Here is a 20,557-nt window from a genome sequence, read left to right on the forward strand (position 1 = left end):
CTCCAGCTTTCTTTTGATTCCCATTTGCATGGAATATCTTTTTCCATCCCCTCACTTTCATTCTGTATGTGTCCCTAGATATGAAGTGGGTCTCTTGTAGACAGCATATGTATGGGTCTTGTTTTTGTATCCATTCAGCAAGCCTGTGTCTTTTGGTTGGAGCATTTAATCCGTTCACGTTTAAGGTAATTATTGATATGTATGTTTCTATTACCGTTTTCTTAATTGTTTTGGGTTTGTTTTTGCAGGTTCTTTTCTTCTCTTGTGTTTCGCATTTAGAGAAGATCCTTTAGCATTTGTTGTAGAGCTGGTTTGGTGGTGCTGACTTCTCTTAGCTTTTGCTTGTCTGTAAAGCTTTTGATTTCTCTATCGAATCTGAATGAGACCCTTGCCGGGTAGAGTAATCTTGGCTGTAGGTTCTTCCCTTTCATCTCTTTAAGCATATCATGCCCCTCCCTTCTGGCTTGTAGAGTTTCTGCTGAGAAATCAGCTGTTAACCTTATGGGAGTTCCCTTGTATGTTATTTGCTGTTTTCAATAATTTTTCTTTGCCTTTAATTTTTATCAATTTGATTACTACGTGTCTTGGTATGTTTCTCCTTGGGTTTATCCTGTATGGGACTCGCTGCGCTTCCTGGACTTGGGTGGCTATTTCCTTTCCCATGTTAGGGAAGTTTTCGACTATAATCTCTTCAAATATTTTCTCTGGTCCTTTCTCTCTCTCTTCTTCTGGGATCCCTATAATGTGAATGTTGTTGCGTTTAATGTTGTCCCAGAGGTCTCTTAGGCTGTCTTCATTTCTTTTCATTCTTTTTTCTTTATTCTGTTCTGCAGCAGTGAATTCCACCATTCTGTCTTCCAGGTCACTTATCCATTCCTCTGCCTCAGTTATTGTGCTATTGATTCCTTCTAATGTATTTTTCATTTCAGTTATTGTATTGTTCATCTCTGTTTGTTTGTTCTTTAATTCTTCTAGGTCTTTGTTAAACATTTCTTGCATCTTCTCGATCTTTGCCGCCATTGTTTTTCTGAGGTCCCAGATCATCTTCACTATCATTATTCTGAATTCTTTTTCTGTAAGGTTGCCTATCTCCACTTCATTTAGTTGTTTTTCTGGGGTTTTATCTTGTTCCTTCATCTGGTACATAGCCCTCTGCCTTTTCATCTTGTCTATCTTTCTGTGAATGTGGTTTTTGTTCCACAGGCTGCAGGATTGTAGTTCTTCTTGCTTCTGCTGTCTGCCCTCTGGTGGATGAGGCTATCTAAGAGGCTTGTGTAAGTTTCTACAGTCACTTTTTAAATACATATCATTCACAAAATCGATTCTATTCTCAGACACAAGAATGTGCTTATAAGGTTACGAGGTCCTGAAAGGGAGACTATTTCATATGCTTCATTCTCAGAGAGCAATGCAATAAAATGAGAAATAATCAACCAATCAATAAAAAGCACCAGAGGCATGGATGTTACAAAAATAATGCCTGGGACGGCAGGGCATGGAGGAGTGTGGCGAGTCCCAGCCGACCGCGGGCTGCAGCGATGTGCGCCTGGGCGGCAATCACAGCTGCGGCGCCCCTTCATGGGCCCCCGAGGATGCCTGGATGGGCACGCACCCTAAGTATTTAGAAATGATGGAATTAGATATAGGAGACGCCACCCAAGTTTATATAGCATTCTTGGTTTACCTGGACCTCATGGAGAGTAAAAGTTGGCACATGAAGTAAACTGTGTGGGAGTACCAGATCTCCAGCTCATCTGCCTTCTTGGTACTGAGAAGGAGAAGGGTTACAGACGGTGGTGCCTACACCCGTCAGTGCTTCCCTCAGCCATAAAAGGATAAGGGAGATCTTGAAGGCATCTCGAAAGTTGCAAGGTGATCCAGATTTGCCAACGTCTTTTACTTCTGCCATAGTGGAGTCTGACTCCACAATAGTCTATTACAAACCTACTGATGGATTTATGCTGCCAGATCCTCAGAATATTTCCCTTAGAAGATGACACCTATACTTCCCGATGCTTGCTTTATTCACACAAGATTGGATTGAGACGCCTCAGCCTGATTCATCTTTTATCTCAGAGCTAGTCAGGGTTGACTTAGCTGGGCCCATTCCATAAGTTTTCTTTTCAAGAATAAAACTTTCCCAGATAGAAGAATTAATTTTATTCAAAAATGTAGGCTAGTTGCTCTAGAACTTTCTCATCTGGAGACAGTTTAATTATAGTTGTATAAAGTTTATGCCTAGGGTGTGTTCAGAAGGGGAGAACATTGCTGAGGCTGCCACCTCTTTCCCTTACTCAACCCTCTCAGTGCCTTTTGGTCACTACAGCTAGCCTGGAACGACATTTCATGCACACTTTGACACCTGGAGAGTTTACTTTAGTCTGCTTTTTCATCCCCACTAGAAAGTATTCTTTCAACTGGTTTTTTTCATGTTGCAATTACTCTTACTTCCCTCTTTGGTTGACTTTAAATCAAAACTAAAAATATCCTCATCCAGAGTGTAAAATTACATGTCTAGATTAATAGGAACCAGAGAATTGCTACCTACAAGAGTACTGGGTCTTTTTTTTCCATTCTTATTACCACCACCTGTACTGTATCATAGCTAGAATATTACAAGGGAGATAGTAGGGGACAGTGTTAACCTTAAAAACATCTTTCTTAAGTAGACCCAGTTTTTCCACTTTTGTTAATACCTCCCAATTTAGTTGCCTAAAGTATAAACAATTATATGCAAAAGATGTTTCAAGTGACATTTTGGGGCATATAATAGTCCAAATTATAAATGACTTAAAAGTTTAAGGCAAGGGTGAGCAAAATTTTTCTGGAAAGGGCCAGAAAGGAAATATTTTAGGCTTTTCAGGTCATATAGGCTTTCTCACAACTTCTCAGCTCTGCTGTTTGTAGGACAAAAATAACCATAGACAGTATCTAAATGAATGGATATGGCTGTATTCCAATAAAACTTATTTGCAAATGCAGGGCCATAGTTTGCCAACCCCTGGTCTGGGGAAATAGTCAATAAACATATATAGCTAATGAATGGTATGTTATATACCCATTAAAAATTAGTAATGAATATACTGAAAAACATGAGAAAATATTTAGTAACAAAAAGCAAGATACAAAAGTGTATGAATGCGTATGATTATGGCTATAAATAACACACCAAGTATATAATAAAAAGATGACAAAATAAATTACTAACTGGTTATAATAGGATGGCAGAGCAGGAAATGGATGACTTTGTCTTTCTTCAATATTTTAGTTTTTCTCTATTTGTATTACTTTTATAATACAAATGTTTTAAAATAAAAAAATAAATAAAAATAATGCCTGGATCAGAAGGGAACAAATGAGTAGGAAAAAAAAAAAGCAATGAAAATAATGAACTTACAGGATACTGCCAAATAGGGACTTGAAGGGAAAATATATTGCTCTAGATATTCCTATATTCAAAATAAGGTATCTGAAGCATTACGAGAGAAGACTCTGCTTACACTAACTTTAAAAAAATGTAGAAAGTAGCCAGCCAAACAAAAGGAAGAGGGAGATAAAATCCAAAGCAGAAAAAAACTGGAAAAACACAAAAAGCAAATCTGGTGAACATCTTAATACATGCTAAGAGAAACGCAATTCAAAGTATAACCGCTGCAGATGATTTCAGAGAGTATAAAGAGCAGTTGGCAAAATTAAAGCAGAACAATAATGGCTGCCACTTATTTATCAGCTCCGATAAATAATCTCTTATCTTTACAACAACCCTGTAATAGAGAGAATTTTTTTCTTCATTTTACTTGTAAGGAAACTAAAGCTCAGAGAGAATAGGAATTTAGTCATAAATGAAGCTGTTTTCTCTACACCCAGTTGTCTCTGTTGGGAAAAGAGACAAAGCAGAGAAAAGGGAGAAAAAAATGTGAAGGGCAATGATGGCGAGCTCACAGCCCAGATTTTTATGCACATTTCAAAATGATCATTATAAAAATCTATTAGAACTCAGTCAAATACAAAAAATTACCTATGATTAACATATGATAAACGTTTGAGTAGCTTAGTATTTTCTTCAGACTCTCCAGGAATATCTACTTTGTACCTTATTCTCCACCTCTATTACTTCATTAATTTGTTTTTTTTTTTTTTGGCCACGCCATGTGGCTTGCGGGATCTTAGTTCCCCTACCAGGGACTGAACCTGGGCCCTCAGCTGTGAAAGCAGGGAGTCCTAACCACTGGATCACCAGGGAATTCCCACATTAAATCTTTATAAAATTCTGAGAAGGCATTTTTACTTATTCCTGTTTGACAGATGAGGAAACCGAGAACTAGAAAAATGAATGACCTGCCAAGGATCGTATAGCAAGTGAGTGGTAGGGCTGAGACTCACCCTAATGTCTAGTGTTCTAATATCATAAGATTTTTTAAAAAATTAAATCTATTATTTTTATTGAGATATAATTTATACACCACCAGAAATCAACGCTTCAAAGGCTACAACTCGGTGATTTTCAGTATTTTCACAAGGTTGTACAATCATCACCACCATCTAGTTCTGGAATATTTTACCACCCCACCAAGAAAACTGGTCCCTGTTAGCAGTCACTCTCCTCCCCCAGCCCCTGGCAACCACTAATTTATTTTCTGTTTCTATGGATTTGCTTAGTCTGGACATTTCATACAAATGGACTCATAAATATATGGCCTTTTATGTCTGGCTTCTTTTACTTACCATAATGTTTTCAAGCTTCATCCCTGTTGTAGCAGGTATCTCAGGATTTAAGAGTTAGGAGAAAACTTATTAGACATCTTCTACCAAATCCTCTCACTTTACAGATGGAGAAACTGAGACCTAACATACCCCATATATTCAGTGACACCCAAGTCCCCTACCTCCTAATCCTGTGTTTTTTCAACACACTACTAATACCAAGACAATCAGAATAATAAAAAAGAGATTCCACAAATAGATAAAAATATCACATTAATTTGACATACCATATATTAGAAAAAGCACAGGTAAGAAAATCTGATATTTTGTTAAAGGTTTTCCATTTCTGTAAGGAATCCCATAAATCATTTACTTCACGTGGCACCTGAATGACACCAGATGCTTGTGTAGGGAAACAGGGCGTAGTTCCCACAGCATATTACATGACCTGAAGTTAGATTTTACTTTCTATGTACAAAGGTAACTATTTAAAACAAAAAGTCTGAATTACCCTTAGTGAAAGTTCCAAATTTTCTCCTCCCCAGAGATTCATGCCCTTGTCGTACTGTCCGATTTCATTAAAATAATGCCTGTTTATAGCAAAAATTCCTCCAGCCATTGCAGGTGACCTAAAAAGGACACACAAATATTAAATTTATTCCATAAATTCAGTCATTGTGGATTTTGGCCAAAACTATATTAAATATTAGTGATAACAGTTAAAAACTAGAAAACACCCATATTAACTAACACCAAAATTATCTTAATATACATTGAAGTATGTAAAATTAGTAAGGTAAAACGGCAACAACAGCTTTAACTTAGCTCTTGTCAAATTTTGTAAGCAATCTATTCTAAAACGTTGTCTTGGTGACAGGGAAAATTTTCTTTAGTATGTGAGCTTCCCACAGGGATGATGATTGAATTGGGTAGTGGGAATTTAGAGATCTCCCTTCCTAAAGGCATTAAGTGAATTGTCATATTTACTTCTGGGAAAACCATAATGTTACATAGCATCTTTTTTGGTGCACCAACAGCAGAGCCCAATAAAACCAAACTATGTAGTTTGAAAATAATTACAGATCCATTCATTCATTGTTCCAAAAAGTCTATGTAAAGCCATTATGATGTGTTAGGGATAAATTAGTTAATCAACAAGCAAAGGTGGAAGTAGGGAGACTAGTTAGAGGTTGTTGTGGTGGTCCCAGAGAAAGATGATGGAATCTTGGATAAGGGTACAGCAATGAAGGAGATGAGATGTGGCTGAATTCTATATAGGTTTTGAAGATGGAGCCAGCAGATTTGCTATGGGTGGGATGTGCGGGTTGGAGGAAGTTTGGCCTGGATAACCTGGAAGATAGCGTTACCATGCACTGATTTGTTTGTTTGTTTGTTTTGACCGCATTGCAGCATGTGGGATCTTAGTTCCCCGACCAGGGATCGAACCCGTGCCCCCTGCAGTGGAAGCACGGAGTCCTAACCGCTGGACCGCCAGGGAAATCCCTAGAGTTACCATGCACTGAGACAGGGAATGCTACAGGTGGAACCAAGTTTTTGGTGGGAAGATTCAGTTTGGGACATATTTAAGGTGTCTGTTCAGCATGCAAGTGGAGATGCCAGTAGGCAGCGGGATAGGTGAGTCTGGTGTTCTGAGAGAGGTCAGAGCCTGAGAGTCACCAGTACAAGGTGGATGAGAAGCACTCCGTGAGCGAGGGGAGGTGAAGAGGACAGAGCCCTGGGCACTTCAGCAGTGAGAGGTCGGGGGGAAGAGGAGGAATCAGCAAAGGGCATGGAATAAACCAGCGGTGAAGGAGGAGCGAGAGCTGGGGGCTCTGGTGGTCTGGAGGCCACGGGAAGATGCCCGTCAAAGAGAAGGGAGAGGCCAGCAGCATGGACACGGCTGACAGGCCACGTGAGACTAGGACTGAGGACTGGACACGACAGTGTGAAGCTGGTGGGGAGGGCAAAGCCTGACTGCAGTGAGTTTAAAGTCGAGTGAACAGTTTAACAGAACTGGAGAGAGTGATAACCGACGACTCTTTCTAGGCGGTTTAATACAAAGGAGAGAAAAGGAAAGGGGAAATGGCTGATAAAATAAAATCATTTTATTTTTTTAATTGTGAGAGAGAACAGCATGCCTGTAGTCTGCCAGGAGTCATCCTATCTGGTAACTGGATGAAGCTGTTCCCTGCATGTCCCCCTTCCTGGGGGCCACGAGTGCCGTTGGTGGAAGCTTAAGGCCACGATTTTCCTTGCTTGTTCTAAGTTTCACCTACCTTTTATTTTTGTCATTAGAACTACTGTAAGTAGGGGAAAAAATATATCTTCAGATATGAATGCTAATTCATGGCTAATATCTAAAATTAATTTTTTCCTTTAACTCTTTAAAACAACCTATTTTTTTCTTGCATATATTATTATACATTATAATTGTATTATAACATATCATATGTATAATATATATTCCATAGGTAATATATACATATATAATCACACAATTGGTATTATACTGATTTTTTTTTTAATTGAAGTATAGTTGATTTACAATGTTGTGTTAGTTTCTGGTGTACAGCAAAGTGATTCAAATAGACATATATATATTATTTTTCAAATTCTTTTCCATTATAGGTTATTACAAGATACTGAATGTAGTTCCCTGTGCTATACAGTAGGTCCTTGTTGATTATCTGTTTTATATAAGGTAGTATATATATGTTAATCCCAAACTCCTAATTTATTCTTCTCCCACCTTCCCCCTTTGGTAACCATAAGTTTGTTTTCTATGTCTGTGAGTCTGTTTCTGTTTTGTAAATAAGTTCATTTGTATCATATTTTAGATTCACATTATACTGATGTAAGTTTTTTATGGCCTGATTTTTTAAATTTAACATATTGTGAGAATTTTCCTTTTTAGTTAACTAGCCTTCAAAAATTTTAACTCTATAATATTCTACAAAATATGAATATACTTTTTTAACCATTTCAATATTGAACATTTATGTTGTTTTGATTTTCTTACTAAAATAAATATTGATACAATATATATTTCTGGACCTATCTCTCAACTCCTTAAAGATAAATTGTAAGAAGTAGAATTATTGCATCAAAGAATAAGAATATTTATCAAATTTTTAATTTATATTGCCAAATTTTCAAAAAGCGTTTACAAATGTATATATACTAACAGTGTATTAGAGTTCCAAAATGTTGCTTTTCAGCAATTGACTATTAGAAATCCAATTTCCATATTGAATTTTTACAGCCTAAAAAATACTTAAAATGTGAGATACAGAAATATTACAAAAATTATAAGTCAATTTTTTGGTAAATGGAATATTTCAGCTTCTTACTAAAAGTAACTTCATTTTAGATTACTTTGAGATGAACTCAAAAGATTGATGCTTTATTTTTTAATTTTTTAGTAAATCATGATTTTTACATATTACGTTTTATTTAAATGAAGTATAACTTTGTTCTTTTTCATCCTGAAGTCTGTAACATTAACAATAGCTACCATTTATACTGATCACTTCCTCTGTGTCAGGCCTTTAGTTATGTGCTTTACAAGTATTGGCTCATTTAAGGCCCTCAATAATCCAGAGAGGTAGTTATTATTATTATCATCATCATTTTACAGATGATACTGAAGCTGAGAGAGGTAACTGGCCCAGCTAAGGGCTGCCTTTTTTTTTTTTTTGGCTGCACCGTGTGGCATCTGGGATCTTAGTTCCCCAACCAGGAATCAAACCTGTGCCCCCTGCAGTGGAAGCACGGCATCTTAACCACTGGACCGCCAGGGAAGTTCCCTAATGGCTGCCTTAATGCACAACTCCAGGGATGCTAATTACCTATAGTCTTTGTGAACAGTGCCTTCTGGAAATGTGCAGTGCACAGCCTGTGCAGCTGTACATGGCAGCCCTAAACAGCTAATAAGTGATGGCTGGGGCAGAGGAAAGATCAGAATCATACACAGTGGAAGTTATACGAAGGAATCTGCATGTTATCCTAAAGGCAGTAGAAGGACAATAAGCAAGATGGGTGACGTGTGCAAAGTGGGGTTTTAAGAAAATTAACGTAGCAACAAGAGAGATTGGAATGAAGAGGAGGAGCTGTAGGCCAGACTGTCCCTTAGGGTGTAGAGTCTAAGCCTGGAGCAGTGATGGCTTGGGCCATGAGGACCATCAGAGAGATGGACAGATGTGATATGAGAATCATCACCAAGGATGGGTCTCCTGGAGCTGGTTAGTCACTGGATTAGAGAAGGCAATGGGAGATCTGGAAGACAGCTAGACAGTGCTGATATGTGGTCATGCTTAATGGCTGCATAACAGTCCATTACAGTTCTGGCATAAAGTATTGATACTGTATAATTTCCCAATCATTCCTCCCAATTCTTAGTCTTTATTTCATCCTTGATTTAAGAGGTCAGTTTGCTTACTAAGAGTAGGGGTTCAGGGTAGGGGCAGCTATTGGGATTAAGGGAAGTAATAAAGTGGAATGGGAATACCCACTTCTGGGAATGAGTGGATAAAGGGATTGCAAGGCAGCATGAGGCTGGAGACCATCAATGTGCAGAAGCATCAATTCACATCTCTTAAAGGAACAAAGGAAATAGATGGTGGAACTGAACCAGAGTTGGAGCTTTGCAGGGCTATTGTGGCAAAAGTGCAGTGGGATGTGGCAGAAGAGAAGAGAATTTATAGATCAGAAAATCTAGACCACAGAAGCAGAAAGAAAACTGTGAGGGGTAAAAAGAGAAATCAAAGAACTGGACATCTTGATGATGTCCAAGGGTGGGCGTGGGGGGAGCAGAGCAGGAAAAAGCCAGGAGGTTGTGGCCAAGGAGAGGGATATCTGGTAATTTAGAAGGTGAAGATTCAGGGTATGGCTGTAGGAATAATATTAAATATCTAACATTTATACAGCACTTATTATGGATAGATACTGTTCTAAGCTTTGATATATGTCATTTAATTCTCATAACAGCCCTGTGAAGTACTGTTATTCTCCAGACTTACAGATAAAGAAATAAGGTGCAGAGGGGTTAAGTAACTCGTTCAAGATCACACAGCTCTAGCTAAATTAAAATAGAGGCAAAGATCAAGGACTTGCTAGGCTATGGTGTTAGAAAATTGACTCATGTGGTTTGTAAAACAAAGAGGTTAACATTAAAAGAGAAGTGAGCCTGGTGTCAAAGTTATCAGTAAATGTGGGGAGTGATCTGGAGGAAGTCTCTTGAGAAATAACCTCATAAGTACAGTTAGAAGTCATAACATTCAAATTATTCTCACATTTAGAAATATATTTTCCAAGACTGATATTCCAGGAAAATCACATTCATCTCAACCTATAAAATTACAGATGGAAGCACTTGCATAAATATTTTATACATGAATTTGGCAAAGACATCGACTTCTTCTGGGTTATCCACAGAGCTAGTATTTTGATCATTGATAAACATGCAACTTGTTCCTGAGAACCAAGTCCACATTTTAAAGCTGGACCTCTGAAATCAGAGGGATACTAACCATGGTGGTATTCCGAACTGGGGTGAGATGCTCATTTCCAGTGAGCGAAACGTAAAGAAACAAAACCTACCACATTCTATTATTACAGACTTTTAGAAACAAGATAAATAGTAAAATACTTCTCTTCATTAAGCTCATGAAATCAAAGTCATAATCTCTGAAAGCTTCCCCCTGCTCCCAATACCTATATGCTATTTTTCCATCACCAGAAGAAATCTCACCGGATAGGTCTAGTGGGTCCTTCTGGTCCATCCATCTCATAAGAGAAAACATGATCCCATTTAAATTGCAGATACCAGTTGAAAGCTCCCCTGACAACAGGAGAGGGCTGGTATTCCAGGGTCACATAATCAATGACATCTATCAGTGGACACACCACCATTCGGGGGTCCTTGGCAATGGCATTCAGCAAGGGCTCCAGCCATACTTTATTCACTTCACAGTGGCTATCCAGGAACACCAGAACATCCCCTGGGGAGGCAAGAACAGGTGAGTGTTAGTGCATGTGTAGGAAACACCTGACAACCCAAATCAAGGCAACAAGCATTTGTCCAGCATTTACTATGTGTTTGGCTATTAAGGTGCTTTCAGCTCACTGGCAGGAGACAAGAAACACATATTTTATATTGTATCACAAATGGAGGACATCATGTGCCACAGATATTCAGAAGAAGCTGGTGAACTGTGGGTTAGACAGTAGTCTGGGGAAGATTCTAAAGAAGCAGATGGAACTGAGCTGACTTTCAATTTTAAAATATCATTTTATCTCAGCCTTGATTGATCAATTCAATGTAGCAAATGTTTACTGCAAGGAAACCTTCCTTGGTATTTAGTTTGGTGCTCGGGATGCAAAGACACATAATTATTTTTCCTCTTGCATTCAAGCTTTAATGAGGGTCTGTTCTGCTTTGAGAACATGGGAAAACCTGGCATGGCCAAAATAAAGAATATGTGTGTTAAAATATATTAGGTGGTCTCAAATTGGAAGGGACCTCAAAACTCAGGTGCAGAGGTTAGACTTTTTCTTGTAGCCAACATAAAATCATAGGAAAGTATGAAAACATCCTATGTTTAGATCAGAAGACTTAGTGTTATTAAAATGTTTATAATCTCCCAAATCAATCTACAGATGCAATTCAATCCTTATCAAAATCCCACTGGCTCTTTTTACAGAAATTGATCCTAAAATTCATATGGAAAGGCAAGGGATCCAAATTAGCTAAAACAATCTTGATAAAAAAGAACGAAGTTGAAGGATTTCCTGCTGTCAAAACTTACTAAAAGGCTACGATAATCAAAACAATATAATATTGGCATAAGATACTTATAGACCAAAGGTATAGAATTAAGGGTGCAGAAATAAACGAAGCATCTATTGTCAATTGATTTCTGAAAAGGGTACCAAGACAACTCAATTGGGAAAGAATCATTTTTTTCAATAAATATCCTGAGACAACTGGTTATCTGCATGAAATGAAGTTGGACCCCCTAACTCATACCAAACACAAATATTAAGTCAAATGGATAACAGACCTAAAAAGGTAAGAGCTAAAACTATAAAACTCTTAGAAGAAAACAGGCATACATTTTACGACCCTTGAGTTAGGTAATGGTTTCTTAGGTATGACACCAAAAATACAAGCAACAGAAGAAAAAAAAAAAAACAGGTAAATTGGACTTCATCAAAACTAAAACCTTTTGTGGTTAAATAGATACCATGAAGAAAGTTAAAAAAAAAATCCACAAAATGGGAGAAATTATTTACAAATCATATATTGGATAAAGGACTTGTATCCAGAATATACAAAGAACTCTTAAAACTCAGTAATAAAAGACAACTTAATTAAAAAATGGGTAAAGGCTTTGAATAGACATTTCTCTAAAGAAGATATACAAATAGCCCGTAAGCATGGGAAAAGGTGCTCAACCTCTTCTGTCATTAGGGAAATGCTAATCAAAATCACAATGAGATATCACTTCATATCCACTAGAGTGGCTATAATCAATAAGACAGACAATGGCAAGTGTTGGTGAGATTGTGGAGAAACTGGAACCCTGTGCATTGCTGATGGGAGTATAAAATGTTGCAGCTTGGGGCTTCCCTGGTGGCGCAGTGGTTGAGAATCTGCCTGCTAATGCAGGGGACACGGGTTCGAGCCCTGGTCTGGGAAGATCCCACATGCCACGGAGCAGCTGGGCCCGTGAGCCACAATTGCTGAGCCTGCGCGTCTGGAGCCTGTGCCCCGCGACGGGAGGGGCCGCGATAGAGAAAGGCCCGCGCACCGCGATGAAGAGCGGTCCCCGCACCGCGATGAAGAGTGGCCCCCGCTTGCCGCAACTGGAGAAAGCCCTCGCACGAACCGAAGACCCAACACAGCCAAAAATAAATAAATAAATAAATAAGAAAATCCTTTAAAAAAAAAAAAAAATGTTGCAGCCACTTTCAAAAATTATTTGGCGATGCCTCAAAAGTTAAACACAGAGTTACCATACACCCCAACAATTCTACTCCCAGGTATACATATACACAAGAGAAATGAAACTTAGGTTCACACAAAATCTTGTACGTTAATGTTCACAGCAGCATTACTCCTAATAGTAAAAAAGTGTTAACAACTCAAAGGTTCACCAGCGGACGAATGGCTAAACAAAATGCGGTATATCCACACAATGGAATATTATTTGGCAATAAAACGGAATGAAGTACTGACACATAGTACAACATGAATGAACCTGGAAAACATTGCTGAGTGAAAGGAGCCAGTCACAAGAGACCACATATTGCATAACTCCATTCAATGAAATTTCCAGAATAGGTAAATCTATATATAAAGAAAATAGATTAGTGGTTATTTAGGGTTTGGTGGTGGGGTGGGGGGAATAAGATGACAGGGAATGGTGAGTGACTCCTAACAGGTATGGGGTTTCTTTTGTGAAGTGAAATTCATACTTTATGGCAAGACAAGAAAAATTTAAACATAAAAATTCTTCTCTGCCCTTTGGCCTCCTCTCTCCCCACACTGTGCATTGTGTACCTGCATTATGCATCGATCAAACCTCTCCCATCAGCAGAAACACCTGCTCAACCATAAAAAGCAACATTCTCCCAGCATCAACAAGACAACTGCTTAAAAGATAACATTCCTCCTTGATCTTGTAAGGGGTCACATGACCCACCAGGATGCCACTTAGATCTGGTTATGTAAACTGTAAATAACATGTCATTTGATATACAGCACTCTGTCTCAAAAAAAACTTATATAACTGTGCCTTGACTTCTAAAGGGCAGAACAGTTCTCAGAGCTTTCTGAAATGCTCTTCCTGGGTTATAATCCCCAAATTTGGCTTGAATAAAATTTTCCAATTCTTTCTTAGATCGACTGATTAATTTTTCATTGACACTTTGTACTAGGAAAAAATGTTCTAAAACTAGGTTGTGGTGATGGTTACATAACCCTGTGAATATATTTAAAAACACTGCATTGTACACTTTCAGTGGGTGAATTGTGTGGTACGTGAATTTTATCTCAATAAAACTGTCAGAATCATTAGGAAACAAAGAGTCATATTGGGAAGAAAGAGTGCATCTTCCAAATCTTTCTATAGAATACAATGAGTATTCTAATAAACAATTCACAACAGAATTTAAAATTTTCTTAAATCTATGTATTTATTTTATTTTTGGCTGTGTTGGATCTTCATTGCTGCATGCGGGCTTTCTCTAGTTGCAGCGAGCGGGGCCTACTCTTCGTTGTGGTGTGCGGGCTTCTCATTGTGGTGGCTTCTCTTGTTGTGGAGCACGGGCTCTAGGCACGTGGGTTTCAGTGGTTGTGGCACACGGGCTCAGTAGTTGTGGCACATGGGCTCAGTAGTTGTGGCTCGTGGGCTCTGGAGCACAGGCTCAGCAGTGTGGCGCATGGGCCTAGTTGCTCCACGGCATGTGGGACCTTCCCGGACCAGGGCTCGAACCCGGGTCCCCTGCATTGGCAGGCAGATTCTTAACCACTGTGCCACCAGGGAAGTCCCCAGAATTTTAAACCATTAATAATGACATAACCTTTATCCCTCAACTCAGATCACGGGATGCTTATTCTTATCCATCCATCCAAGATCTTGTCCACATGTCAAACCTTGAATAAGCAGGACTCAGGAAAAGCAACTTAATTTTGCTCCTTTAAATCTATAGGGAGGGGCTTCCCTGGTGGCGCAGTGGTTGAGAATCCACCTGCCAATGCAGGGGACAGGGGTTCGAGCCCCGGCCTGGGAAGATCCCACATGCCGTGGAGCACCTAAGCCAGTGCACCACAACTACTGAGCCTGCGCTCTAGAGCCCACGAGCCACAACTACTGAAGCCCACACGCCTAGAGCCTGCGCTCCACAGCAAGAGAAGCCTCCGCAATGAGAAGCCCGCACACCGCAACAAAGACCCAACTCAGCCATAAATAAATAAGTAAATAAATAAATAAATCTATAGGGATGACTGGTCCATTCCCTGCCATTGGTTACAAAACAGAGCAGGCCCCAAGACTTCTCTGCTCTCTTAGGTTAATTGGAAGTCTTATTAGACAGCTGAAGTTGAAAACAGTCTCAATTCAGCAATTAGAATTTCCAGTCCCCTGCTACAATCGAAACTTCCCTGCCTGCATGCAGAACCCACCCCCCAACCAGGTGGCCCTGTGGGAGGGTCACTTGCCTTTGCATTAAATCTTCTTAGCCCTTCCTTACTGGTCTCCTTCCCCAGCTTACCCTCTGTGGTTTCAGACCTCACTAAAGCCAAAGGAGGGTGAGAGACAAGTGAAAGGGGCAGGGAAGTTCTCTCTTGGTGAGAGAGCAGGGTGCTCTGAGCTGACTCCTTCCATTACGGTGGCTGCACGGTGATTCTGAGGACCACCCCCCTTCCCAACCTTGGTAGTCTCTTATCTGCAGTTCCCATAAACCGGGCACATGCATTCTATCCAGGTGGTCTAGACTCCCACCTCCGCAACTTAGGGTCCTGTGTTCTACCTCTAGCTTCTCCTCTGCTGAGATCTGTCCATCCTTCTAGATGGCCCCATTGGACATGATCTAAGATGATCTTTATTGCTCTCTTACCCAAACATCCATTGCCTGAGCAAACTCTGCCATCAGAACAGATACTAACACTGAAGCAAATGTCCTTGGTTCCGTAGCTAGCCACAGCCCTTCTTCTGCCCTTTTGATTCTCAAGTGAGAAGCCAACATCAGTTCATTTCTCTTCACCCCCAATAGGTTTCTGGTTTTGTTGTATTGATGTCTGAGGATGTGCTGAGCCCCCAACACAGGAAATTCACATCAAGTTCCTCTGACCAGGATTTAGCAAGCAGCTTTCTCTAAAAATCACCTCTAATTCTAACGATCTCATTCAGTGTAGCTGAGTTTGCTTCTCAGATATCTATTTTGAAATTTCTTTACGGTACTGTGTCGGACAACTCACTTTGGAATATAACATCTGTTGTCTTCATGCCTCAATCAAAACAGCTAAAAAGAGTCCCATTTTTAAACATATATAGTTTTTTTTTTTTTACTGTTGGAAGCACACACACTGTTCAATTAACACTTTGCATTTTTCACTTAAAATAGCTTCTAATATTACATAACACAAACATTTTAAAAATCATGTCGGCTAATTTGATAGGTGAAAACTACCATCTGTTTCTCCAAAGAAGATATATAAATGGCCAACAAGCACATGAAAAGATGCTCGACATCATTTGTCATTAAGGAAATGCAAATTAAAAACACAGTGAGGTACCACTTCATATCCACCAGGATGGCTAGAATTAAAACAAAACATAAAAAGACAGAAAATAACAAGTGTTGGTGAGGATGTGGAAAAATTGGAACTCTCATACGTTGCTGGTGGGAATGTAAATGGTCCAGCTGCTGCGGAAAACGGTTTGGCAGCTCCTCAAAAAGTTAAGAAAAATTACCATGTGACACAGAAATTCCACTCATAGGCACATAGTAAAAAGAATTCAGGGGGCTTCCCTGGTGGCGCAGTGGTTGAGAATCCGCCTGCCAATGCAGGGGACACGGGTTCGAGCCCTGGTCTGGGAGGATCCCAAATGCCACGGAGCAACTGGGCCCGTGAGCCATGACTACTGAGTGTGCGCGTCTGGAGCCTGTGCTCTGCAACAAGAGAGGCCGCGACAGTGAAAGGCCTGCGCACCGTGATGAAGAGTGGCCCCCACTTGCCACAACTAGAGAAAGCCCTCGCACAGAAACGAAGATCCACACAGCCATAAATTAATTAATTAATTAATTAAAAAAAAAATTCAGGGACTTCCCTCGTGGTACAGTGGTTAAGAATCCGCCTGCCAATACAGGGGACACAGGTTCAAGCCCTGGTCCGGGAAGATTCCCACATGCTGCGGAGCAACTAAGCCCGTGCGCCACAACTACTGAGCCCGCAGCCTGCGTGCCTAGAGCCTGTGCACCACAACAAAAGAAGCCACCACAATTAGAAGCCCACGCACCACAATGAAAAGTAGCCCCCGCGGAAGCTTCGGAGCCACGGAGGAGAGCAAGGCCACAGGGGTGCGGAGGGCAAAGCGGAGAGATTCCTGCACAGAGGAGCGGTGCCGACCAGCACTCACACAGCCCGAGAGGCTTGTCTGCTTCCCCGCCGGGGTGGGCGGGGGCTGGGAGCTGAGGCTCGGGCTTCGGTCGGATCGCAGGGAGAGGACGGGGGTTGGCAGCGTGAACACAGCCTGAAGGGGCTAGTGCACCACGGCGAGCCGGGAGGGAGTCCGGGAAAAAGTCTGCAGCTGCCAAAGAGACAAGAGACTTTTTCCTGCCTCTTTGTTTCCTGGTGCGCGAGGAGAGGGGATTCAGAGCGCCGCCTAAACGAGCTCCAGGGCCGGGCGTGAGCCGCGGCCATCAGCGTGGACCCCAGAGACGGGCATGAGACGCTAAGGCTGCTGCTGCCACCAAGAAGCCTGTGTGCGAGCACAGGTCACTCTCCACACTGCCCCTCCCGGGAGCCTGAGCAGCCCGCCACCGCCAGGGTCCCGTGATCCGGGGACAACTTCCCCGGGAGAACGCACGGCGCGCCTCAGGCTGGTGCAACGTCATGCTGGCCTCTGCCGCCGCAGGCTCGCCCTGCATCCGTACCCCTCCCTCCCCCGGCCTGAGTGAGCCAGAGCCCCCGAATCAGCTGCTCCTTTAACCCCATCCTGTCTGAGCGAAGAACAGACGCCCTCAGGGGACCTACACGCAGAGGCAGGTCCAAGTCCAAAGCTGAACCCCGGGAGCTGTGTGAACAAAGAAGAGAAAGGGAAATCTCCCCCAGCAGCCTCAGGAGCAGCGGATTAAATCTCCACCATCAACGTGATGTACCCTGCATCTGTGGAATACCTGAATAGACAACAAATCATCCCAAATTGAGGAGCTGGACTTTGGGAGCAACGATATATATATTTTTTCCTTTTTCTCTTTTTGTGAGTGTGTATGTGTATGCTTCTGTGGGTGATTTTGTCTGTATAGCTTTGCTTTTACCATTTGTCCTAGGGTCTGTCTCTCCATTTTTTTTTTTTTTTAGTATAGTTTTTAGCACTAGTTATCATTGGTGGATTTGTTTTTTGGTTTGGTTGTTCTCTTCTCTCTTTCTTTTTTTTTAATTACTTAAAAATGTTTTTAATAATTATTTTTTGTTTTTTATTTTAATAACTTTTTTATTTTATTTTATTTTATCTTCTTTCTTTCTTTTTTTTCTCCCTTTTATTTTGAGCCGTGTGGAGGACAGGCTCTTGGTGCTCCAGCCAGGCATCAGGGCTGTGCCTCTGAGGTGGGAGAGTCAAGTTCAGGACACTGGTCCACAAGAGACCTCCCAGCTCCATGTAATATCAAATGGCGAAAGCCTCCCAGAGATCTCCATCTCAATGCCAAGACCCAGCTCCACTCAACGACCAGCAAGCTACAGTGCTGGACACCCTATGCCAAACAACTAGCAAGACAGGAACACAACCCCACTCATTAGCAAAGAGGCTGCCTAAAATCATAATAAGGTCACAGACACCCCAAAACACAAGATGGACACAGTCCTGCCCACGAGAAAGACAAGATCCAGCCTCATCCACCAGAACACAGGAACTAGTCCCCTCCACCAAGAAGCCTACACAACCCACTGAATCAACCTTAGTCACTGGGGGCAGACACCAAAAACAACAGGAACTACAAACCTGCAGGCTGCAAAAAGGAGACCCCAAACAGTAAGTTAAGCAAAATGAGAAGACAAAGAAACACACAACAGATGAAGGAGCAAGGTAAAAACCCACCAGACCTAACAAATGAAGAGGAAATAGGCAGTCTACCTGAAAAAGAATTCAGAATAATGATAGTAAAGATGATCCAAAATCTTGGAAATAGAACGGAGAACATACAAGAAACGTTTAACAAGGACCTAGAAGAACTAAAGAGTAAACAAACAGAGATGAACAACACAATAAATGAAATTAAAAATTCTCTAGAAGGGATCAATAGCAGAATAACTGAGGCAGACGAACGGATAAGTGACCTGGAAGATAAAATAGTGGAAATAACTACTGCAGAGCAGAATAAAAAAAGAATGAAAAGAATTGAGGACAGTCTCAGAGACCTCTGGGACAATATTAAACGCACCAACATTAGAATTATAGGGGTCCCAGAAGAAGAGGAATAAAAGAAAGGGACTGAGAAAATATTTGAAGAGATTATAGTTGAAAACTTCCCTAATATGAGTAAGAAAATTGTTAATCAAGTCCAGGAAGCACAGAGAGTCCCATACAGGATAAATCCAAGGAGAAACACGCCGAGACACATATTAATCAAACTATCAAAAATTAAATACAAAGAAAAAATATTAAAAGCAGCAAAGGAAAAACAACGAATAACATACAAGGGAATCCCCATAAGGTTAACAGCTGATCTTTCAGCAGAAACTCTGCAAGCCAGAAGGGAGTGGCAGGACATATTTAAAGTGATGAAAGGGGAAAACCTACAACCAAGATTACTCTATCCAGCAAGGATCTCATTTAGATTTGACGGAGAAATGAAAACCTTTACAGATAAGCAAAAGCTAAGAGAATTCCACACAATGAAACCAGCTTTACAACAAATGCTAAAGGAACTTCTCTAGGCAGGAAACACAAGAGAAGGAAAAGACCTACAATAACAAACCCAAAACAATTAAGAAAATGGTAATAGGAACATACATATCGATAATTACCTTAAATGTAAATGGATTAAATGCCCCAGCCAAAAGACACAGACTGGCTGAATGGATACAAAAACAAGACCCATATATATGCTGTCTACAAGAGACCCACTTCAGACCTACGGACACATACAGACTGAAAGTGAGGGGATGGAAAAAGGCATTCCATGCAAATAGAAATCAAAAGAAAGCTGGAGTAGCAAATCTCATATCAGATAAAATAGACTTTAAAATAAACACTATTAAAAGAGACAAAGAAGGACACTACAGAATGATCAAGGGATCAATCCAAGAAGAAGATATAACAATTGTAAATATTTACGAACCCAACATAGGAGCACCTCAATACATAAGGCAAATGCTAACAGCCATAAAAGGGGAAATGGACAGTAACACAATCATAGTAGGGGACTTTAACACCCCGCTTTCACCAATGGACAGATCATCCAAAATGAAAATAAATAAGGAGGGTTTCCCTGGTGGCGCAGTGGTTGGGAGCCCGCCTGCCAATGCAGGGGTCACAGGTTCAAGCCCTGGTCCGGGAAGATCCCACATGCCGCAGGGCAACTAAGCCCGGGCGCCACAACTATTGAGCCTGCGCTCTAGAGCCCATGAGCCACAACTACTGAGCCTGTGTGCCACAACTACTGAAGTGCGCACACCTAGAGCCCATGCTCCACAACAAGAGAACCCACCACAATGAGAAGCCCCGCACCTCAACAAAGAGTAATCCCCGCTCACTGCAACTAGAGAAAGCCCATGCACAGCAACAAAGACCCAATGCAACCAAAAAAAATAATTAATTAATTAATTAATTTAAAAAAAGAAAATAAATAAGGAAACACAAGCTTTAAATGATACATTAAACAAGATGGACTTAATTGATATTTATAGGACATTCCATCCAAAAACAACAGAATACACTTTTTTCTCAAGTGCTCATGGAACATTCTCCAGGATAGATCATATCTTGGGTCACAAGTCAAGCTTTGGTAAATTTAAGAAAATTGAAATTGTATCAAGCACCTTTTCTGACCACAACACTATGAGAGTAGATATCAATTACAGCAAAAAATCTGTGAAAAATACAAACACATGGAGGCTAAACAATAC

At 40.6% G+C, this 20,557-nt stretch overlaps 1 protein-coding gene and 1 pseudogene across 1 annotated transcript in view; one reads left to right on the forward strand and one right to left on the reverse strand.

The window, feature by feature from the left end:
• GALNTL5 (polypeptide N-acetylgalactosaminyltransferase like 5) overlaps positions 1-20,557 on the reverse strand; it is a 78,178-nt gene that overhangs the window by 16,418 nt on the left and 41,203 nt on the right. Inside the window, exons 6-7 of the mRNA XM_028165905.2 lie at positions 10,454-10,703; positions 5,216-5,333 (exon numbers count right to left, since the gene is read on the reverse strand). Of these exons, the coding sequence (XP_028021706.2) occupies positions 5,216-5,333; positions 10,454-10,703 (368 nt within the window). The remainder of the gene's footprint in view (positions 1-5,215; positions 5,334-10,453; positions 10,704-20,557) is intronic.
• Positions 1,496-2,039, forward strand: LOC103002944 (tRNA-splicing endonuclease subunit Sen15-like; annotated as a pseudogene).

The sequence above is a fragment of the Balaenoptera acutorostrata genome, chromosome 7, assembly GCF_949987535.1.
Source record: "Balaenoptera acutorostrata chromosome 7, mBalAcu1.1, whole genome shotgun sequence".
Lineage (NCBI taxonomy): Eukaryota > Metazoa > Chordata > Mammalia > Artiodactyla > Balaenopteridae > Balaenoptera > Balaenoptera acutorostrata.